Genomic DNA, 24,706 nt, shown 5'->3' on the forward strand with positions numbered 1-24,706 from the left:
AATAAAATAGCTGCAGTTTCCCCAACATATTTACGTTTTTCTTGATTAGATTTTTATTTGTAGCTGACCAGTTAGCTAGTGAGCCAGCAAGCTAACAGTAGCCAGCAGCTAAAGCACAAAATATTTCACATATCAATGTCACCTTTTGGATGGTTTCAACACCGGGGCGGACGGGTTTTTTTTTAACGCTAGCTAGCTACTAAACGAGGCTGAGAGACGGGTGTGGGTGGGGATTGTCGGGGGAATCTCCGCGATAGCGAGCCAGGACGTTCGATGCCTGTTGTGCAGCAGCAGAACATCTCCCAGCTGACCGGAATTATCTCCCCTTCACTTTTCAGTAATGTTAACTTTTCGTTTTGGTGCTTAACCCACCTTTTGTCGGGTTAATTTAGCTAACCGTAAAGACAGCTAAACGCGAAGGGGGGAGAAATTCGGCAGGGACGAGATTTTCGGCACATACACCGGTAGCGCTACAGAGATGTAGCTAGCTACCGCTATGGATGGCCGCTGTTGTGACTCGGTGCTGGGTCTGATATAGTCTGTTTCCCGACGTTTAATTAAACTGCCGTTAGCGTCGTAAGCGCCAGGCACTGGAGATAAGTTCTGGCCGGGGGTTGCTGTAATGAAAGTAGCTGGCTGATAGCTGACTGGGGGCTAACGGTAACTAGCTAGCTTTATGTCCCGGGGCTGTTGTCAGTTGTCATCCCGACTGAGTCTCTCTGCGCCGGGGGAGTGAGGCAGACAGACCGGGGTGTGCTACTTTGGCTAAATTAGCATTAGATTAATCGTCTATCTACAGCTAACGTTAACGTTACTAGTGAAGTTATTCGTGGGTTAGCTCAGTCCTGTTAGCTGTGGTCGAAACAGTCCTACTAAAAATAACTTCATTAGTGTGTTGAACAATGTTGTAACCTCATAATGTTACCCACAAAGCTTTAGCATCAACATTAGCACATTGTAGTAAAGTCAAGGTGGTATCGATATTGAACTTTCAAAATAGATAAGATCTCTGTTGTATTACTGTGATAAAAAGTGGGATGTAATTAATCACAAAATGATGCTGTATGGCAAAAAAAAGCAGTATTGCGGTTACAAGTATTTTTTTTTCTGTGAAATTGTATGATTTACAATTACTCCTGAATGTATCATCTTGGTGCCAGTGTTCTGACGGAAGTTAGAGTAACTGGAGGGTGAAAGGTTATATGACGCGACTGACGGGCGACTAAAGGAAACGTGCCGTGTCTGAAAATAAAATAACAGATTTCTCTGGGTTTGACATTTGGTGGAAACATTTGGGATAGTGTAAGAACACAACTCATAAAAATATATAACATAGGTATGGTCATTTTTAGACATTTTAAAGCAGAAATGTTACATATTGTACCTTTAATCACTGCGCCGCCCATAGCGAGCTGAAAGAAGGTAAAGAGTCCATCCACAGGATGAAGCTGCGAGGGCCTCTGATGGGTCATGAGCATCAATCAGAGTTTACTGTCTCGGTCAGCAGTTAACCAGGGTTTGTATTGACCCTGCAGGTGATAAATAACCTCTGTTGGACTAGTTTTAGGGTTGACAGAAATGGGGAAATCAAGACTGAGTGCAGCCCTGCTCCTCCCTGATAATACCTGGAAATTAGCCTGACCTGAAGCTCCCCTCATGTCTCCAGAGACCAAAGAAATGCCTGTTCACCTAGTGCACCAGCAGATGGCGCCACAATGAGTCAGATTCCTGCCGTTGTGGTAGGATTTAAAGGGTCAGTTCAGCCAAATTATAAAAAATAAAAATAAAAAACATTGGTATTTAGTAATGCAGATAGTTTCGGTTTTAATGGCCCAGGTTTGGAGATACACTACATGGCCAAAAGTATGTGGACACTGAAATTTACAAACCCCTATGTGATTGTTACATATGTACTGTATGTATAATATATATATGTATATATGTTTATCTCATTCCAAAGCCACAGGCACCATTGCTATCTGCTTTTCTTGTTTCAGGCTTTTCAGCAGATTTTGGAACATGGCTGCAGGGATTTGGATGTTGGCGACAGATGTAGGGCGATAACACCCGGCTCGCAGTTATTGTTCCAGTTCATCCATTTAAAAAAATTAAATAAAATCAACAAGAACATGCATTTCCAGTAACAGTGTCCCTGTTTGTAATTTGGGTGCACTGTGCAATTTAATGCCACTTCACACACAAATTACTTCTTGATGTTTTTTTATGTCAGCTATGTGCAAAACATGCACAGAAAATAGGCATAGTTCTTGTGCTGCAGGTGTTGTGGTTGCAGGATTCAGATCATTCCTGCAGCGCATGTCATACTTTTAGGGTTGTGTGAGGTTCACAACCCAACCAACTTTTTCCTTTTTTCTTCTTCTTCTTCTTCTTCTTCTTCTTCTTCTTCTTCTTCTTCTTCTTCTTCTTCTTCTTCTTCTTCTCCTCCCCACCAAGAAATGGGGCCTGAGCCAAAATGGAGTTTACCACAACAGGAGCCACACAGACACACCCGTCGGCTATACAGTCAGACACACACACACACACACACCCTGTGTCAGACACACCCCTTGGCAACTGCGTCAGAACTGCCCCGAGGTAAGGCAAAACACAGTTGCTCTGGAAAAAAACAGACTACAAAGAGTGAAGGAGTGTGTTACTTCTCACTTCTTGCTCATCTCTAAGAAGTAAAAGAAGATTGAGCTTCAGGTGAAAGAGAGATACAGTAGAGGTTTTGTGTCATTTTTAGACAAAGTGGTTGCATAAAACAGCTTCTACAATTTCTGAGCTTCTGTTTGATCCTAATTATTAGCTTAGTTAGTCCGTGAGCCTAAAGGAATAATTCAACATTTGGGAAAATATGCGTATGCCGGGTGTCTCCACTGATTGCCTGGTAAACATCACGTTAACAACAAGACTCTTAAAAAGCCAATGCATCGTGGAAACCCATTTGTCCTGCACATAACCCCCCCCTGTAAAACCATGACTTGTTTGACTCTTCAATTTTTTTGTGCAGATTAAACAAACAAGATACAACACGTTAAAAGGTGCTGGCAGCTTGTTTTGACCTGTTTTCAGTCTTTACGCCAAGCGTAAGTAATCTAACTTTTGGCAGGAAAGTGAATAAATGTCCCAACTATTCCTTCTGTAAGCACTTATTTTTATAAATTCAGATCTTTGTTTTTTTCTGACATTTCCTCTGTCTTTCTGGTTTGTTTACTCAAAGTTAGTATTTTTGTGTTGCTCACCACCGAAGCTTCTTCTTCAGTGGTGCTTTGAGAAGAAAAAAGAAAAGGTTGATGATGTACAGTGACAGTTTGAGGGCTCTCTGGTGTTTTGTCAGAGGTTACAGTGTTTTCCTCTGGGAAATCAGGGAGCTGACAGTAGAAAAGGTTGATGAATTGGGTGGGAGGGAGGAAGGGGGGGTGGTTGTCCATCTCTATGTTTCAATTCTAAGAATGAATGTGGCAGACATGTAAAACTGGCCGTTCTATCATAAAAAACAGGAAAAAAGGGAAGAAGAGAGGAAACTGCCACTCTGTAGTGACACTTTAGCTCGCTGAAACCCTTATTTCATCCACATACAGAGTGATCTGTCTAGTTTTACAGAGAAGATGTGACCGATTCCATCACATCACTCATCACCCCACTTGAACACACTCGTCCCCCGGCTGTCTGTCTCATTAAACCCTCACATGTCACTGCGTCTGTCAGAAAGTGAGCGCAAACAGCCGTTGTGCTGCTCCTCGGAAGCTCTGTACCTAGTCATTCTCCGTCCACACTCTGTTATCAGGGTTTCCAGTTCTTCGTTCCTATTGCCCTCCTTTTCAGGAAGTGGGACAAAGGAATTTTTTGTGCCGGCCACTGTTGATTCATGAGCTGAGACACACACACACGCACACACACACACACACACACACACACACACACACACTCAGAGTTGGTTAAGTCTTTATAACTTAGCTCATTATGTATGGCTGAGTGAGCCGTTTTAACATGACAACCAGTAGTCTGACTCATAGGGCTGCTGGAGGAGAGTCAGGTGGAAGTTGGAGAAGAAAGAAAGTAATTCCTTTGTGTAGCCTATGCAACTTATTTTGGGGATTTTGTTGAATTTTGAACATTTATGGAGTTAAAATGGTCAGCCAGGGCATGTTGTGCTGTAAAAGATGCTTTATTAATGGTTTAAAGCCCCTACTTCAGAGTCCAGTTCAGTAATATTCAGATCTGCTGAATAAATCCCTCCAAACCAATTTTTGCTTTTAGGTAATTAAGAATGTACACGTAAAATATAATACTTTAGTACATAGCATGTGCTATCAAACTACAGAAAATAGTTACATCAAAGTCATTTGAGTTCTTTGAGGGCATTACACACAAACTTTTTGGCATTAAGTGATACATTAAAAAGCAGTACCTGGGACGTCTTTGGAAAAACTGGTTTTGTTGTAATTGGTGTTTCTGTGCCACATGATTACCACTAACTAGAGCTCATAATTCACTGTTTGCTCAGCTATCCTAGCTGTGTGGGTCTGTTTGGTCTCACCTGAACTCCACAGAGCGAGGAGCCGCAGCAGCACCTGGACGCGTCACAGAGTTTTGGAGAGAAAGAGGCGGAGCTTTTACGCGCCACGAGAGGAGCTGATGGGAGAGCGGTAGGAGCAGCAGCAGCGTGTTTCTGCTGGATGCAGTCAGTCAGTGTTGAGACTCACAGGTTTCAGCTGGCGATCAACGAACTAGAGTTGAACTACTTGGAAAACGGGCAAGGTCAGATTGAGGGAGTTAAAAAGCATCGGACTATTTTTTTTTTCTGGGAGTTTTATTTACGGAGAAGCGAAGAAAGATTCCACAGCGATCACTTTGGACTTGATGAAAAAGTCAAAGAAGTCCCGCTCTTGAAGACACCAGCGGAATATGATTTTGAATCAAGGGAACTTATAACACTGTTGCTCGCTAACAGGTGAGTTTATTATCCGCAAATGTTCTCACAGTTTCTTGATTTGACTTGCACTTTTTTTTCATTTCACTCAAACTGTAGTTCCATGCGTAAAAACGCAGAGACCCTGAAACTCCCAAGCCTCTCATTCTTCTCCTCCTCCTCTTCTGGATATCCCAGACTTTGAAATGTTTAGTTTTTTTTCTGGCTCCTATCATAATTTCACCAGCTTCCCATTTGTGTTTTCTGAGACCTTTCACCATGAGTCACTTTCCTCTCGAACTGAAAACATTTTCACTGTTTCCCACCGCCTTTTGTCCTTTAAAAACACAGCCGTGCGATGAGGAGGTCCATGTATTGTGTTTGGTGCAGGTGCGCAATAATATGCCCACTATTACTTATAATTGTAGACCAAAACAAGAAGATACTCACCTCACCATATCCTTCATAACAAAACTCTACTCTACTACTGCGTAATATTCTATAATGTGTGTTTTGGGTTCTTAATGTATACTCCTTTTATATATTTATTTTCGTCTATATTCCCTTTGTCCTCCTACAGTGTTGCCTCAGTCTCTTATATTATGTCTTTGGCACTTGTCAGTAATGGTATTTGCCTTAGACCTTCATAGGAGTTTGCCTATAAGCACCTGTTAGGTCTGTCTGTCTCTTCATAACACTGTGAGAATATAAAACCGAGCCTTCTCCCTCAGACTCGCTCTAAATACAAATGAGTTGCTATAACAGTGAGACATCAGTCATAAATCAGTCCAAAATGTGCACACAGGGGATCTCAGTGAGTTTATGCAACACTGCGGATATACATGCAAAAGCCAAACCCACTGTGCTGGAAGTTATTGCCTTGTTTTGGTTTACATCTGTTTAAACCACATGCAGATATAGGGGGCATGCAAATGCACCTTCTGCAAATTCTGTGGTGTTGCTCACCCACCCAACCCCCTCCCTCCGTCTGCTTAAAGCATCTCCCAGTGGATTACCATTTAGTTGCTGGGGTTATTTATCATTTTGCAGGATTGGTCCCCCTTGCCTTTACCCTCCAGCCTCTTTTGTTTTAATTGAGTTTATGTCCACTCCCTCGGGCCCCTTGCCGTCTAAACTTAGGCCCGTGGTCGCGTCGCCCTGCAGAGCGCGGGCTGCTCTCTGGGTGATTCACTGCTTCGCCTCTCGCTGTGGTCACTTGGGAACGGAGCTGAGCACCGCAGAAGTGCTCACCCAGGTCCCGCTGCTGGTTTGTCTAGGGTCAGTGGAGTCAGACGTAGGAGCACGGAGGATTAGGAGGCTGGTATTGAAGCATTGTGTCACCATAAAGCCTTCAGTCACTTCAGTATGAATGGTTTCACTGCTCGTGGTGAAGTGAGTAAACCCTGGTTTTATACCCTGACACAGTTCCATTTATGAGTCTCAAAAGGGATTTCGATGTCCCTCTATTTTCTCTTCAGTGGTCCCTATTCAGCGCAGACTGCGCCCTTTTTCCACACATTCACACTCCGGACAATCGAGGCCACCTATTCAGAGATATTTATGATTGATGTTTTGAGTTCTCTGTGTTCCAGCAGGAGTGTTTCACCAACTCATTTCTCATGTCTCTTATTTCTGGAACAGGATGAATCTCCGCTCGCTCCATGCCGTCATGCTGCTGTGGGCCTTGTGCCCCAGTGTGCAGTTCCAGTGTGATAAATCACCGGTGACCAACAAACTGAACCTCTCCGTCAACTACGAGCTGCCGACGTTCACTGCAGACTTCCCCATCCAGAACATGGTGACGCTTGACGGGATCATCTACGTCGGAGCCGTAAACCGAATCTACGCCCTGTCTCCGAACCTCACAAAGCTGTCGGAGTACCGCACGGGGCCGCTGCTTGCCAACGAGACCTGCGGCCAGAAACTGTCCAGCGCGAGCAGCAGCGGCGGCAGGGTGGACAACCACAACATCGCTTTGGTGGTGGAGAACATTTACGACAAGGGCTTGTACAGCTGCGGCTCGGCAGACAATGGCGTTTGCCGCCGCCACGTCCTGGACGACGACACTGGCCCGAAAACCGTAGACGAGCAGGTCTACTGCTTTGCTGACAGGGTGAGGCAACACAAGGGTCAACCCAGCGACTCAGATGTTGTGGTCAGCCCTTCCGGCTCTCAGGTACTCAACGTGGAAAGCAACGTCATCACGTTTTTCGTCGGGAACTCTGAGATCCCAGGCATGGGAAACACATCGGGCAGTGCGACACATCCTCATACCATTTCCCTGCGGAAGATGAAGACGAGCCAGAACGGCTTCACTTTCTTCTCCAGGCGCTCGTACATGGACTTAATTTCGCCTCTACGTGGAAACTACTACCTGCGATACGTTTACTCCTTCCACAGTGGACCTTTCACTTACTTCCTCACAGTGCAGCGGGTGAACAGGGACTCCCAGGCCTACCACACGCGCATTGTCCGTATGTGCTCCTCGGACCCCGTGATCCGCCGTTACGTGGAGATGCCCCTCGAATGCATCAGCACCGATAAAAGGCGGCGCCGCTCCGCGGAAGATGTGAAGGTATTCAACATCCTCCAGGCTGCCCACGTCACCAAAGTGGGCAATGACGTTGAGCTGCAGAAGCAGCTGAAAGTGGAGGAAGGCGATGACGTCCTGTTCGCCGCCTTTGCCCGGGGGAAGCCGAACTCTCCGGAGCCGACCCCTAACTCAGCCGTCTGCGTCATAACCCTGAAACACATCAACAACATGTTCAAGATGTACATGCAGAGGTGCAACACAGTAGACCCGTATCACTTCACTGGATCAGAGCAGAAGTCCTGCTACAATGTGGTAAGAGCTGGGAAGGGGTGGGGCTTACTGTGCATGGGTAGCCGTTGTAGAACTCCGACTTTGCATTTGTATTTTCTGAAAGGGAATATGGAAATGTTGCTCTTTCCTCAACTGTCAGAAAAGCACAAAAGAATATTTAAATCCAAAGCAAGATGGAAAGAAGACATTTGTCCTGCAGTTGTCTTCTTTCCTCAAGTTAAGTTTTTACCAAATTCTTCAACTAACGTAAGGAGAAATCAGTTATAAAAAGTGATTTCTCCTTACGTTAGTTATAAGTGTGCAGCTTGCACAAAGTTGTTTACAGTGCATTTGGTATAGTCTGTCTCGATGTCCAAGTCACTTGCTGTAAATTGCTAAATGCTTTGCTCGACAACTGTATATCAGACATTTACGCCATTACCTTTGCAGATGAGCAGAGCATCATCAGGATGCGGTTTTACGATGTCTTTCAGACACATAAAATAAGCCTCTATCAGTCATCTGTTGTAAATGCATGGCTTGGTTTTTATCTTTGAGAGTTATAGGCCCTGGCTGTTTATTCAGTAACTGGGTGGTCTCAGGTTTGGGCAGACAGTGTATTGAAGTCTACTGGACCTCTGTCCTTGTGTCCTTGTGTTCAAGTGTCCTTGAGCAAGACACTGAAGCTTGACCTCCTGACTTGTCCCCTGGCCTATGACCCCTCTGGTTAAGAGCATACATGCAGGTCTGCATAATAGCAACATGTGGAGAAACAAATCCCTGACGATAGTGTGTTGAATCCGTTTTAAAGATCCTTATGTGCCTGTTGATTGATTACCAGAAAGTGGAAAATGTTTCGAAGTTTTGGCTCTGTACAGCAGCACATTGGATTTGAAATGAAACAATGATGATGGTGTTAAAGGGCAGACTCTCTGTTTTAATTTGAGGCTTTTTACAACCATATTTGAAGAACAGTGTAGGACTCTTAGCCAGGTATCAAGACAATGATCCCAAACGTACAGAAAAGACCAGTGGAAACATCTTGACTGATAACTGGTTGGGTCAAAAGCCAGTTAAACGTGCAAAAGGACGATTGATTCCAGGTCTGGCAGAGCATCACAAGGGGAGATACCAAGTGTCTCACTAACGTATTTGGGTTGGAGACTTTAGACAGTTATTTAAAAAGGATATGAAAATCTGATGATGAAATATGGTGGTTTAATTTAAGTTCATTTCAATTTGTCCCATACATTTTGGCCTATTAAAACTGGATAACTATGTATAAATATGGCAACAGTTCCTTAACTTGTCATCTGATGTGGATGTAATCACCCTCAAATTAAAGCTGGATGTCAGCACTTTACCTCCTAAGCACTGCTTCAATTCATGTGCATTTTAATGAAGTAGAGCTGCAAAGGTTAATCGATTAGTTGTCAACCATTCAAATTATTCACCAACTGTTTTGATAACCGATTAAGTGGTTTGAGAAACTCTTTTATGGAAAAAGGTCTATGTTTTCTGATTATAGCTTCTTAAATGTGAATATTTTCTAGTTTTTGTACTCCTCTAGAACAGTTAAGTGGATATCTTTGAATTGTGGACAAAAACAGACATCAAGTAAACGCTGAATCGAGAAAATAATCAACCGATTAATCAACAATGGAAATAATCTTGAGTTTTAGCCTTACACAGAAGAAAACGTCCCCCCTTCCCTGTGCTCCTGCAAGCCAGTTCTTCCCTTGCCTGTAGTCACTCACCTCCAATCCATCAACATTGACTCAATCAATCGGTTGAATCACCTGATCAATAATGACATGAAGTTAACTGCTGACCACCTGGCCAAAGGTTCTGTCAATATGTTTACTGGCGCTGAAACCCTCACTGACTTCCTCTTTACTGAACCTCAGCATCAGTCAGGCAGTGGATTACCTTCGTCTCCTGGATATGTCATATGATTTATATCCTATGTTGTATGTTGTCAAAGGGCAAACACATACAGGAGTAATGGCAGAGTCCACCATCCACACTCCTGAAGAAGGTGTGTGTGTGTGTGTGTGTGTGTGTGTGTGTGTGTGTGTGTGTGTGTGTGTGTGTGTGTGTGTGTGTGTGTGTGTGTGTGTGTGTGTGTGTCCACTTTACATCACAGCTTATCATTATGAAAACAAGGCATCTATGTGTTTATGTTAATTTTGTATGGTATGAAAATCAACAGACTCTTGGAACTTTAAGTTGCATGATAAACAGCAAGTCTGCATTAAATGCGCCCTATGTTTTCTTTTGTAACACACTTCAGTCCTAATCCCCATTGTGTGTATCCTTGAAGCCTAACAAATGGTGAATGCATTTCCGCACTCATAAAACATTTGCAGAGCCATTGTTTTCAATATTTTAAAACCCTTATTGTTTATACACCTGTCTATATTGGCTAGTTGTCTTCTTCTTCCCTTCTTTTTTCCTGGTGCATTGCTTCATTTCTTGGTGATTTACCTCCACTACATGTCCATAACTGGAATGGCATGACCTGTCTTCTAATGTATGCACTGGTGCATCTACTTGGACGTACTAGTAGAGCACCACATACACACACAAAATAAACTGGATGGATTATACAACTCAAGTAAATTTGAAGAGCCTACACATTTCCATACTGCACAAAACTAAATGGAAACCAATGGCTGGGTGGAAAGATAATATAAATCTAAAATGTTTGCATCGCAAATTAGTTGGAAAAAGTGTAAAGTATACTGTAGCTAGGGAGCTATACATTGCAACACACAGTCCTTTAAGTTTAGTGCTGTATGTAGTGATCTGAAAGACGGGCTGCAGTGAAGAGATCAGACAGACAGACAGACAGACAGACATGGTGACATGTTAAAACGGATTCAAACCAGCTTTGCGAGTACATGGTGGGTGGGTGTTTGGGTACATCGGTACAGTCCATGACAGCTATCAGCGGCGGAGATCCACAGGGGAAAGTGAGGAATGCTGGGAGCTTGGGGGGGGGGGGGTTTCGGGGGCAGCGCATATCTGACTCTCAGCGAGCCGTGATGAATGGCTCGGGGATAACAGGGCATCAGCAGCTGGGCGGAAGATGATCCCCTGACCCGCTGGGGCAGCCGGCCACACTGGCGAGGCGTCTTCCCCACTCCCCTCCACCCCCACCTGTTACCAGCACCTGTGGGAAAGTGGAAGTCGCATCAGTAACACCAAAGAGCCTTTTTATCCGGGTTGATGTTTTCATGGGTAATCATGTCAATCAATCAATCAATCAACTTTATTCAAGACACAGAGGTCCATAGAAACAACACAATACAAATATATGTATAAATATGTCCTATGATCTTTCATTGACTTTCTAAGGCATCGCATCTTGTACGAGTATTCACTCAGTGACACCGCTCAAGAGAAACCTTTTTTAATTCAACATATTTCAGTTAGGGATGTCCTGAGGGATGATCCCAATCCGATTTTTCTTTTTTAAATATTGAATATCTGCAAATCCGAGTCCCAAGCATGCTGTATGCTTATTGGCTTACTGATGCTGATGAGATTTGCTCCTTAGGTATTGAAATTTGGTATTGAATGCGTTTTTAGATACTGGATACTAAGGAAAAAGTATTAAATTGGGTACCCAGCCCTACTGTTGGGGAAGCTGGAGTGCTGCAATTTGGGCACTTTTGTCACGGAGAATGATTTGAAAAAAAAGTTAAAAATAGTTTTGACGACCTTCAGGCAGATCGTCTGTCTCCTGGCGTCTTTGGTAAACAGATGTGAAAGGTTTTGTGTGATGTAATGCTTAACAGTGAATGTCCAAAAGTCCGAGACAGCCTTCAGCTGTGAACTGATTACTCACAGAGCCTGTTGTTGAGCTCCTGTTCACAGGATCAAAGCAAAAATCATCCTGTTACAAATCAAACAACTAATGCTTCAAACTGCTCCGGCTTCAAACTCTTTAACAAGAGTTGTACAAAGTGACAAATGCTGGGAAAATCTGAAAAACCCCCTGAAAACCCCAAACAGTGATTGTCTGCTGCCACCTCTTTGACAGTGACTGGCGGTATGAAAACTGTTGTTTTGATCACTCCGAGAGAGATTGTGCTATTCCATTATTAGACATTCTTTCCTCTTGACTCACTTGATTACCGGGTTGGCATGAGGTATGACATAAGTTTTGCAAGAGAGCATCTCTGTGCTGTATAATTATCATAGAATGCTTCCGACTCTGCGTCGCTTTACTATGTCTGTAAAAAACTTTAATTTAAACTATGCTGACTTCATTTTTTTTGCAGCTGCACTGTCCTCAACCAATGATACCTTTTTAGCACCTCCAACCCAAAAACTAGAACAGTCATGTTTTTTTCTCTGCAGGACTCATCAGAGACAAATGGCAAAAGAATCTTCTGTTTCAAATTTCTTCCAAACGTGCAGACGCAGCAGGTCAAGTGCTGAATCGCGCAGCCAAAAGAGCTTTTAACTCAGTGCTAAGCCGTTTTCCAAGTTCTATTTTATTGGTGACAGTCTTGCGTGTATCCTCTTGTCTTCAGCTGCCAGGTTAAGAAAAAAGCTGTAACGACAAAAGCCCATTGAACAACTACCCATCTGATGCTTGTGTTGTAAGCCTGAAGTTAAATGATCTAATCATAGCGCTGCTTAATAGATTTATGACTTGTATTCAGTGGCATATGGCAGGTTTGGTTATCATGAGGATTGGGAGAGATACGCGCGGCCATAAATTCATAAAAGGTGTAAACGCTTGGAGGAGGCATACTTATAGTAAGCACACAGGAGGTTATTTTTGTCGTTTGCTCCACCAAACTGTGTATTTGTGGTGGAAATCTCCCAATAAGGATCTGGATCTGGATGAGGGCGAAAGCCCAGCGTAAGAGCATGTTTGAAGTTTTTAAGTGGTGGTTGTCAGCTAAGACGTGCCTCTTAACTCCAGTTTAGGCAGCAAGATATGATAAATGTTGTCATGATGAGTGGCTCTCTCTATGGCTGTCTCGTGATGGATCAAATCTGCTGTTCTTATTGTTTCTACGGGGCCATTTCTGTCTTCACTTTGATGAAGAAACTGGAGACACAGTTGCTATTCTTAGCATGAGACGTTAAGTATGACTACTGATTCCTGTGCTTTAGTCAAAATTTAATTATGCTACATTTCTAGGTGCAGTTTATTTTTCAAATATTTTCAATTGAATCTGTATTTGTGGAGGCAGAGGCACATACACAAGCGTTCCTATCAAAAAGGCCTCAGTTGTTAGAGTTAGAGTCCATTCTATTATTTACAAAGGCCACATGGAAATGAATAATCACTAATCTTGGCAAACACACTAACAAATGTGAGTACTTAATGAGGCAGTGTGATACTTTTATTATTTTCCAAGCATGGATGCCAAAACTTAACCTGAGTCAAGTAACAATTTAATGTGATTAACCGATTTATTCTTGAACAAATATTCTTATTTTTTAGTAGCTTTCCACCTCTCATACCAAAAGCGCTCTTTAAACTATTGATCTGACCCCCGGAATGAGCTGTTGCCTGACAGTATCGAGTGTAAGAGTAAGAGTACGGCCATTTTGCTGGGTAATGTAGTGTGCAGAGCCATGGCAGGGATCTGGAGCGTCCCCAACACGCGTCGCCAGGCACCCGTTCCCATAAGTCTATTGAGGGAGCAGGAACATTTGAGACTAAAAATAAAGATCAGCCACGGGTCAAAATTATCATCGGATTACCATTGATTCCAGAAAAACCCACCAAATGCTGATTGCTTTTAAATTGAATCTTGGGCCTGATTGATTATAGTGTGTGTAATATAATTCCAGCTGGAAGACGCTTTTGACCGACAGTCATTTTAATTAGCCCGCCTGTTTTAATGAACAAGCTTTAAACAAGCAGCCACAGATGCCCATTGATTTTATGTTATTCTGTTAAGGAATTCCTAATAATTTCTGATTATGAAATACAATAAAGATGCAGTTACGGGACCTCCAAGATATATTTGGCTTTGCCAGTCAGTTGTTTGGTCACTAGATAAAATGGGATTTCATTTTATTTGCACATAAGAAATTAGCATTTAGCACTGAGTAACAGAATGTAGAAGGAGCATGCAGTAGAGGTTTTGCCTGTTGTAGGGCCTTACCAGGACAATGAAAGCTTTATACAGCATCAATGACAAGATGCACTGCATGCATATGCAACTCTTAAACAACTTATGGAGTTTAGTTGTGTTTTACATCTGTAAAAGCCACAGCTGGGAACTTGATTGAGGTCTAGTGGAGTATTAAGTATGGGATGCTGTGTGGACTAGTCAGAACCTCCTCCGCAGCGCTGTGAAGGAAGGTCTGGCAATGCTAGACTACAAAAATGGTGACTTGACAGACATGAAAGAAAGAAAGAAGGCTCCAGTTTTGACTTGGTTAAAAAAATTAATATTTCATGCATTTGTTGTAGTTTTCCAGTGACAGATAATGAGACCTGCAGCAGCCTGACAATAGATAGACTTAATACGGTGAATCTCTCAGTAATGCTGCTGATTCAATGGGTTCTGCTGTGGATTTTGGCCCCACATGCCCGAGCCTGCTCATGCCATCACTAAACTGGTATTTGTTCACTTAAACTCTCCCTCTGCATGAAACAGCCAGAACAGTAGACTCTCATGGGGCTGGAACACATAACATCGACATTACCGCCATCTAGAAGTAATATTCTGAAGTATATTTTAGATGCTGCACAGCAGATATTACACCCCAGAAAAGATAAGTAGATAAAGAGAAGTTGAATAATCAGATGTCACCTTTTATGTTGGTGTAGTCCTATGATCTTTGACATTTTGTCCTAAAAGACTGTACTACAAGACAAGACAGTTGGAACTTGCATGATAAAATACAGAATAATTAATATAATAATAATAATAAGTAATAATTTTCTTCTATTGGCAGCCAGAAAGTGCATTTTTTTTTGTATAACTCACCACAGTGGATTAAGATCTCAAACTGTTTTTCATTTCACTTCCAGGACATAAAGACATGAAGTCGGTGCTCCATGTACAGAGACGTAGATTTACAGTATAGAGAAACATGATTACAAAATTTAGTAATTAAAGTAGATAATTTAACGTTTGAATCGGAGAGAAAACTCAAAATTTGTCCCGTATGAACTTTGACTTTTCAAAAACATTTAGAAAACCAGAAAATATGAATCTTGTTTATCAGTTGTGTAGAAGGGCTGCCTCCTCGTAGTCAATTAGTTGATTAATCGGGAATTGTGGTCTCAAGATTTCTTATTAGTGATCTGATTAGTCATTTTTTTTATGCTCTTTAATTCAGAATTACTTATTTCCAAGAAACCTATGAGCAAATATTTGGTAAATGCAAGATTTAAAGCTATAGTGCGTAGTTTCTGTCGCATCCATGAGGAATTCTAAGTAATGACAACAAAACTGATGGCACATCCACATGATACAAGCCTTCCGTGACCGTGCACAGCCCCCACCCCTCCTCCAAGCAGTTGCTAGTAGCCGAGGAGGACACGGAGGATTTAAAAAAATATGATGGACTCTTCAGAAGACGTAATTATCTTCACTTAAGTTTCTGCTGATAGTCTTAATTAGCTTTGTAGCAACTATTTTGGCAATAGCTTGAATGTTAAGGTTCATTAATATAAAAAAAGTTACGCACTAAAGCTTTAAAAGGGGTGTTTTCGTATGATTCTTTGTGCAGTTTTACAGATCCGTCAATTAAATCAACTAATCGATTAGTCAACAAAGTCATGTAAGTGTTAGCCGACTTAGAGTTTCTTTAGGCGAGGACAGCCCTATTGGACAGTAAGAGTTGCTGATTTCCTGATTTGGAATCTACCAGGCACAGTTGTTGATGTATGCAAAATGTCTTCTTTCTTATCTTTATATCTGATTGTGTATAACAAGCGGAAATGATCTCTCAGATTCTATGTCTGTGGTATGCCACAACAGAAGCTAATTCTTCCAGGATGAGCACAAACATAAAAACAATGAAAATTAGCACTGAGGCATCACTGTCCATCCCGAGGGTTTTACACCCCAGTTGTCCCAGAGATTGTGTCCCACATGCCCGAGCCTGTCCATGCCATCACTAAGCCGGGTGCAGAACCCATCGGTGCTCTCAGTAAGCGGCGTGGGCGGGGGGGTCTCCAGCAGCAGCAGCAGCATACAGGAACCAACAAAAGAATGAAAATACTACGTTCCTGTCCCGTCCTGTCTTTTTTTACTCCTCGTAAGCCTCCGTTTTGATAAAGAAGACAAATGCACGTGTGTGTTTGTGATGAGATTGGATCGGCTGGGTTTCAGAAGCTTGCTTCTATCTCATAACACACACTTTTACACAGATCTTCAGGTGTATGTACACAAACACAGCAAAGTTAGACATTTTGTGGATGGATCAAGCTATATTTTTGGTGCTTTTTTTAAATAAACTTTATTTCTATAGCACTTTTCTTAACAAGGTTACAAAGTACTTTCCATAAAACGGCATATAAAAACCAAGAACACAACCAAAAACAATGAAATAAAATACAAAAAACAGAGGTATCATAAACTCCTAAGAAAATAAATAAGAAATATATATGTATAAATACATACATACATACATACTGTACATACATACATCCACACATACATATAGACCTACATGAACATATACATACACAGATATATTAAGTCAAATATATGTAAAGTGTCAGATTAGCTGCCATTAAATCTGCAAAAGCAGCAAATAGCAAATGTAATGCTTGGACAGTTTTAAATATTTTTGAGCTGAAACAATTAGAAAATGTGAAGTCCATCGACTGAATATTTCCAGCGACTGAAATGCGAATATTTGCTGACTTTCTTAATCTTCCATATATTAATCTAAACATATTTATTTTTCTTATGCCCTAACCCTTTAAATTTTTATTGATCTGACAATTTACAGATCAAGCGATTAATTAATTAGAGAAAATAATCAACCAATAATGAAAATAATCGTTAGTTGCAGCCCTAAAATATTAATTTCTGTGTTTATTTCAGGTTTCAGTAAAGAGTTTTAGTAAGAAAAGGAGTAAATCAAATAAGTCAGGAATAAAAATACAGTAGTTGGCAGCTTCAGTGCAACAATTAGCCGTATCAGAACGGTTCAGGCCGGTGCGAGCTGCGGTTTATTTGTAATAGCCTCATGGAAAACAGCCTTTGACCCGGCACACTCTCACTGGCCATATGGCGATATGTTTTCAGTGAAAGCTGGCAGCTGTGTGCGCCCCCCCCCCCCCTCCGCCCCCATCCCTCCACCCTCCTGTGGGCAGCTGCGTCACCTGGCAGCCGTGTCCAGACAGGTACCTGTGCGTGAGCACCCATATCCAGCTGCACAGCACATCAGGAAAAAAACACTTACTTTATTCAGTAGGGGTGTTGAAATAATTCATCGCATCGATGCATGGCGACGCATTCATGGACCACAGTCGATGATTGCCTAGTCTATATCCTTAGCGTTCCACTTCTGGAAAACTCCGCCGGATGCAAGTATTTTCCATTTTTCTTCTTTGAATTTTAAATTTTGTGGATTTATGAGGACCATATGGTTAACTGCTCCTCAGATCTGTGCATTGTAAATTGAGACAGCTAGCTGGACTATCTGTCCAATCTGAGTTTTCCCTCGCACGGCTATTTTACAGCGGCTCTGTGCAGAGTTTAGCACCGCCTGTGACGATTGTGATTGGTTTAAAGAAATGCCATTAAACCAGAGGACGATTTCCTCCCATCCCGAATGCTATGGAGTAGCCAGACCCTCCTTCAGAGCGCTTTGGAGGAAGGTCTGGCAAAGCGAGACTAATGATTGCCTAATGATAAAAAGGGGAGTTCATATATATCTGACTGCTTGAACTTGTTGATGAAAACCATGTATATATATAACAATACTGAGGAGGTGACCAATCGTGATGCATCGTGATATTGAATCGTTGACAGGATAATCATAATGAGACCAGTGAAGATTCACTCCCTTATTATTCAGTTTAAGGCTGTGTTCCGTGCCGCAGAGGGGACACTCAAAAAACCCACAGCGGGCATGATGCAGTGGCCAATCATGTGATCAGACTTGTCAGTGTGCTTTGAGCTATATGGTTTGAGGTGGTGTGAGATTCCCATACAGTAAACAGGAAACATCATTGCCTCTATCGCTGCCACAAGACAGTTTTAAACACTATGAGGGTAAAAAACGAAATGCAAGCCCTGATCTGCCCAGGAGTTTGTGTAATAGCAGAATGTTTCCTCCAACAACAAAGCACTCGCTATGTCGCCACACCACCCTGCGGAAAATCGGCGGATCACCTTTCTTGGTGTGAATGCTAGAGCTGGGCGATATGGAGAAAATCAAATATCACGATAGTTTGGACAAAACACCTCGATATCGATACTGTAGTGTTGACTATTGGTGCTTTCACAAAATATTTTCACAATGATATTTTTGACAAATACTCATCAGTAATGTGGATATAATGACTAAGTGGGTAAAGGCAAATAATAAAACAGCTAGAATAGTCTGATAAGTTCCGAAAATTACCTCACTTTACTGTAATGCAGCCTTTATAAACAGGAAAAGACACCACTTATACCATATTACGATATCCAAATTCTAAGACGACATCTAATCTTGTATCACAATATCGATATAATATCGATATATCGCCCACACCTAGTGAATGCCCACTAATGGTGTGATGCTAAATGTCACCCTTGAAAAGCTGTGGCAACCCTGACAAACCACAGTTTGATTCGTGCTTTAACGGATCATTAATCTTCTATCAAGGTTTTGATCACCATTCAGAATAACAGATTTCACAATGCTTTCATAGAAGATAAAAACTGTCACACATGGATTGCAGCAACTTTATTACAACATTCAGTCCTCCTCAGTAACATCGGGTCGACGTGAGATGTTCATGTCTGCAGGCATTTCCTGGACGGTTTTCTACATGATTTCACATCCACTCAATGTCAATGTTTAGTTTTGAATCCGTTGAGTTAATGATTAGCCCAGGATTTTGTTTTTTTTTGTTTTGCTGGAAAGCTGAAAGTGTGTGTAAATCCTTTTGCACAGGCTTTTGTATGCACATCTTATCTGTGTTCCCTAGATAAAGAGTAGAGTAGTAAATGTGCAAACCGCCAGTGCCTGCATGTCTTCCAATAAGCAGGGTGGGAAAGTACCATCAGCCGACATCAGCCAGACACTCTTCAATTTAGGCCACAGCTGATAAGATGTTTAGTGCTAACTACCACTCCTTTTGGATAAACACCTATCACTTGCGGGTTTTTCTTCTCATTTGTCACTTTTCAAATGGAGATTTTGCTGCTTTTCTCTCTTTTCATATAATTGTTTATTGATTATTGTGGGGGGTTTTGAGTGTTAATGGAACAACACCAGCAGTTAAACAATGTCAATTTGGCCTCTTGGAAGTTATTTTCCATATTTATTTCTCATTTTTTTCACTATTTTGTTTAAAATGTATATACAAAATGATTAATCCTTGGACAAAAACATCATCAGTTGCAACTCTACTTGAAACCTTCAAACATAGCTGGTGGAATTTTAAACCCATCCTTCGCTGTGGTTGGCTGATGGATAAAATACTTTGTTTCCGGGCCAATTACACAAAGTGCCTTGGTGATTATTGTTGCGTAGTCATCTTTCTGATTTGAAACAAATGCAAGGTAAATGAGATACTTATCTCAAATTCCATCCTATTGACAGACTCATTTCTGACTTAATGTTTGAAATGCTTTCCTTAGCAGCACGGAGGCATTTGCCAGCAGTGCCAGAAGACATTCATGATGCACTGTTTAGTATCAAATATGGAGGAGCTTTGCTCCGCTGAGCTTATGAGTCAAGGCCTCCAAGCTATTTCCTAATCAGCGGCATGCCTCCTTCTCTTCTATTTCACCACATGGTGATATCCTGCTCTGTATTGAAATGAGGCGTGTGGATGCTTATCTGTCATCCCCCGCGCTCTAAATGAAGGACCAAAAGCAATCTCCTTTTCTCCTGCTGATGTCCTGAGCAGCGGCCTCACCTCGACCCCAGATTGCTCTCATTTCCTTGGCTCTGGATCCTTCAAGCTTTGTCATAAGTTCTCAGTCTGGCCCTGTGAAACGCTCATAATCCCCAAGTTCACTAGAGCAGCAAATGGTCCAGGCAGGACTGCAGAACATAAATCTTACCTCATCTCCATATTTCTCAATCTTTAGTTCATGCAGTAAGGAGTACATAAAAAAGGGGAGATGTGGATTGTTTATGTGTATAGTCTGGTTGATGACTTGGTCGATACCACAAAAGAAACACAGACAGAAACCTTTGGCCGGTTCATTCTGTAGAACTCAATTTAACCCTTGTGTTGTCTTCCTGTCGACTTGTTGTCCTTTGCTTTATTCTGTGCTTTTGATGCTTTTTTTGTCACTTATTTTAACACTTTCTTTTTTTATTCATGGTCAGTAAACCTACTTTATATGACATACCTAATTTTTGAGTTAAAACAAAGCAGAAATCATGAATTATTATTGACTAATAGTTAAGATCAGAGGATGTTGAGTGGATCACAGACTGGTACGTCAACGTTTAGTCAGGATACTGACATTTTTTTGCTATTGCTATGAAATTGTAGCCTGGATGCCAGCCGAACTTAGCCCCGCCCACAACATTCGAGGTCTGACTAGAATCTGAGTATGACCATGTCAGGCTAATGAAATTGAATTAAACACCCAAAATTAAATGAAAGTAATCCTTGATTTTACGTTTATCGGTGTTTTAAGCCCCCAACATTGCACTAGGATTAGGCAATGATTAGGGTTAGGGTTGGGGTAGGGGGGTAGGGTTAGAGTTAGTGGTTAAGGGTTATAATTCTATGGCACTGGCCTCTTGATCCGAGGGGGAAAAAAAGGTAGATGGAAGTCTGAGAGAGTTGAATTGGCTGCTATTGAGTAGTGAGCAGTTGGGTTGGTAGTGTAGAGGCAGCTCTGTTTCTCCAAAACCGGGGGAGCGGAGTATGAACCCCAGGCAAGGTATATCCACCGGACCGCAGGACAGAAGAAAAACAACTGATCTGGGGCTGGGATGAGGTCTGGGTGTCCATTTTAGGGAGGGGGTTGGAGGGGCACCAGAGTGTTTAAAGTTTAACCAGAATAGGATTTTACGTTTATCTGTGTTTTAAGCCCCCAACATCTCCTTCCAGGCAGCGCTTCCTGGAAGGCACTAGGATTAGGCAATGGTTATGATTAGCGTTAAAGTTAGGGTTAGGTGCCTTGAAGTCAGTGGTCTCAGAGCTGTCTGAAAGGAGACGTTGGGGGCTTAAAACACCATCGTCTCAGAGATGGATGTCTCAAATAAAGCACAAATAAAACCCAAACCAACTGCATGTCTAGTTACCATCGAGTAAAAAAAGTGAGAAAGTGTTTTTTTCATCTATTGGGTGAACTGACCCTTTTACGTTTCTTCTGAACTTCTGTTCCATGTGAACAACCGGCTACATTTCCAGTCACTTATAGCTCTCCATATCAACCATTTCAAGTTGCTTCCTGAATACACAGACAACCAATCAAGCCACCTACATTTTCCTAACCAAATGGAAGTGGACAATGATGTCATTCCAGAGGAAGGTCTCCCCTCAGATCTGGACTAATCCACCCTGTTCCATTTAAACCAGTAATCCCCACACAATGCCAGCAAGGGATTATGTGGGAATGTGTTCTTAAGTAATGGAGGCAATGAGAGAAGAAACCCTCCTCCCCATCTCTCTATACGCACACTTGTATGGCTTTATCACTCTGCTGCGCTCCCAAACAATGCACCGCAAACAGAGAAGCTATCTAGTCAATCCCTAGCACACTAATGTCTCTGCAGGCTTTGATCTTATCCTCTTCATCGGTGACGGCTTGAATCATATTACAGGAGGAAGGCAAGCTCACACCTGAGAGGGCTGAGTAACTTTTTCTGGGAACTGGATGCTGGATTTTACGGTTATAACCCTAATTTTGTCAGCAGCTGGACTCTGCCTAGATTATTTTGGTTTAACAAGTGAGAAGAAAGTCTTAAAAATAACTTAACAGGTGCTTTTGGAAAACAGTTATTGGCTATTTTTAGTTTTATGGGAATACAGAATCAGTTTTTGTTAGGTTTGCAAACCTGACTAAACTGTTGTTTTGGAGGATAAATGACTCTCAGGTCAAGAAACCATTGTTATAGTTAGGTTGGTTGCTTCACACATCTTCCAGTCTGCACATTTTTTTAAGTTAAACATGGAACCATGCCCTCATCATGAAGTCAGTATAGTGACCTTCTCCAGTGCTGAGCATTAGATATTCTGGCTTCAGGCCTGGTGACTGAGTAAGGGAGCGCAAGCAGATGCAGCAACTTTACTCCAAACCCGATTCCTGAAGATCTCACATATTGCAACACTGCAAAGCCAGATGTCTACTTTCAGGGGTTTTACAAGTGTGGAAAAAGTAGCACAATGATGCATTGTTGCACTCCTGGTCAGCTCTCTGAGGACAGCGGCAATGCCGATTTGTTTGCTTAGTCAGGCAGTACGGAGACTCCAAAACATACGAACGGCTGCCACCTGCAAGCTGTCACGACATGCAGTGAAATATTTGATAGTGACTTCGTAAAGATATGCATCTATAAAAACCCTGTCTGTTTTCACCAGTGTTTTCATACGGTTTGGGCTGTTTGTGTGTCCATGGGATTTCACTGTTATATTTAGCTCTGTTGGTTTCCGTGCAAAGCTGCTGGAATATTACATTTACTTTTCTGTGTCACTTGGTGAAAAGGGGACAAATATGAAAGGCAGTGCCACTGAGCAAAGAACGTACATTCCCTCTAAAGGACAAATATCTATATTTCAGATTCCCCACTCTTGTGCTGTCGCTCTGCAGTCATTTGTTTTGCTTTCTTCATCTGGCTCTGAGATCTAGGAGTACGAACAAAGTTTTCTTTGCCAGCACAGCGCTTGCCAGAGATCTCATCTCATCCAGTGCCGTGCTGAGATGAGGAGGCCCGGGTGTCCAGACCTTATGCTGACCCTGGCTTGATAAGCTGTCTTGCTCCTGAAGCGCAGGCCACTGCTGTTTTACAACCTGAGGTTATCTGGCTGTTCCTCAACGGCTGCTGTTGGGCTGCGGCTCTCCAGCTGCTGTTTCCCTGCCTTACCTCATGGCCCCCGCAGTTCAATCATTCTCCAAGACAGAAAATTGCCCCTCAGATCTGACATAATACAAGAAGCAGAGCGAGACACTTATACTCATGAAGGCCGTATGCTTTAAATGGTAGTGAGAAGGCCAGAGGAGCTGTTTTTGGCAATTTCAGCTCACAGTGAAATCTTCAATGTGCAGTGAAATCTTCACAGTGTGTAGACTCTGCCAAGTGTCTGCACCGGTGGGTGGATTTGATTATTCCAGACTGCTAGGAAGCAGGAATTCTGGAACAAAAAGAGATTTGGCTGAATAACATTGAAAAATGACAGTTTTGTGCATGTCACCGCTTCAAATTGAATGTAGCATAAAGGGACCATTATTTTGACATTTTCCACGAAGCTGTTATGGCTGTGCACGGCAGAGCAGCTGTACTTTTAAACTCCACTCTGACCGTAGCAATCAATGGGAGAGGGTAACGCTAATGCTAATAAAGTCATGCGTATACAGTAGATGATTGGTGCTAACTGTCCGAAGCAGCCTCAACATTAAATCACTCCCCACCCCTTTACGTTCATGTCTTTCTATAACAAAGAGCACATATAGGAAAGGCAGCTGCTTTAGTAAATACGACTGATCGCTCTGCTTAGCTGCCAGATTGTTGATTGATCTGACCTCAGAAAGACATTAATGCTCTAAAATAATGTCCTGAGTGAGGAATATCCAGGCTGAAAAAGCAAAGCAAGACGTGCCGCTCATTTGCACCCAAAAATTACCCAGCGTCATAGCTCATTTAGTTACAGAGCAGTCTGAAAGTATTAAGACAGGGTGGTTGGGGCTGTTTACATCTATATTCATCCACATTATGCTTGTCGCCCTTTTTACCCTCGGGGGCTATATATATAAAAAGCACTGCAATATCTACACCGTTTATTTGATGTGAAGTGTTTCCCTAATTTATTGTGGTGAAGGCAGAGATATCCGAGACAGATATCTGAAAAAAACTGGACAAATTAAAGCCAGCCTGTCTGCATGGCTCGATACCACTATCATAAGCAAGAAGGTAGGAGCTTTTCTGGGTGTACTGACCGTTCAAAAGCTGAAAGCCAGCACCTAAACCTCCATTGTTTCACTTCAAATTGAATCTGTTAGAGCAGTGGTTCCCAATCCCTGATAATTCAAAATAACAATACATTTTGGAACTTTATGAACAATTTTGGGCTGTATTTGTGTCGTAATTAAATAGAACTTGGATGAGTCTTTGTGCTGCATATTTCATCATCTCGCTCTGTCACTCCCACAACAACATGATACTGATTTTAAACTACGAGTCAAGTCAGTGGCCCAAAGTGCTTTTGTTTCAAGGCAGATGGGTTAAGATCTGCCTCAATACAGGTAAACAACATTGAAGAAATAGAAGGTGGATAGCAAACATTAATACTAAATGTAGTACAAAACAACTGACATGATAAAACCAAAGTCACTTGTAATGAAATATGAAGTTACAGTTTTTTACAATTGCTTAAGCACGATTTTCAAAACAGGGCCCGTGTTTTCAAAACACTACACACAAGTAGCAAAACCACACACCCAATTAGCAAAACACCTTTGCACCTTTGCAAAATGAAACACTCTTGCAAAAATTATACACTAATTTATAAAAAACATATTTTGTTACCATATGAAACACACACCTTTCATTTGACTTAATGAAGTTTTAACCAGATACACACTGCTGTTGCTAACCTAAAACACTTTTAGCAATTCTACTTCTCAGTGATTAGAGTACTTTAAATG

At 42.0% G+C, this 24,706-nt stretch overlaps 1 protein-coding gene across 2 annotated transcripts in view; it reads left to right on the forward strand.

The window, feature by feature from the left end:
- The first annotated feature begins 4,653 nt into the window (after positions 1-4,653).
- The window catches only part of met (MET proto-oncogene, receptor tyrosine kinase), an 89,292-nt gene continuing 69,239 nt past the window's right edge, over positions 4,654-24,706 (forward strand). For both annotated transcript variants that reach the window (XM_028586202.1, XM_028586203.1), the window contains exons 1-2: positions 4,654-4,957; positions 6,557-7,760. In XM_028586202.1, the coding sequence (XP_028442003.1) occupies positions 4,683-4,957; positions 6,557-7,760 (1,479 nt within the window). In that variant the 5' untranslated portion in view covers positions 4,654-4,682. The remainder of the gene's footprint in view (positions 4,958-6,556; positions 7,761-24,706) is intronic.

The sequence above is a fragment of the Perca flavescens genome, chromosome 8 (assembly GCF_004354835.1).
Source record: "Perca flavescens isolate YP-PL-M2 chromosome 8, PFLA_1.0, whole genome shotgun sequence".
Classification (NCBI taxonomy): domain Eukaryota; kingdom Metazoa; phylum Chordata; class Actinopteri; order Perciformes; family Percidae; genus Perca; species Perca flavescens.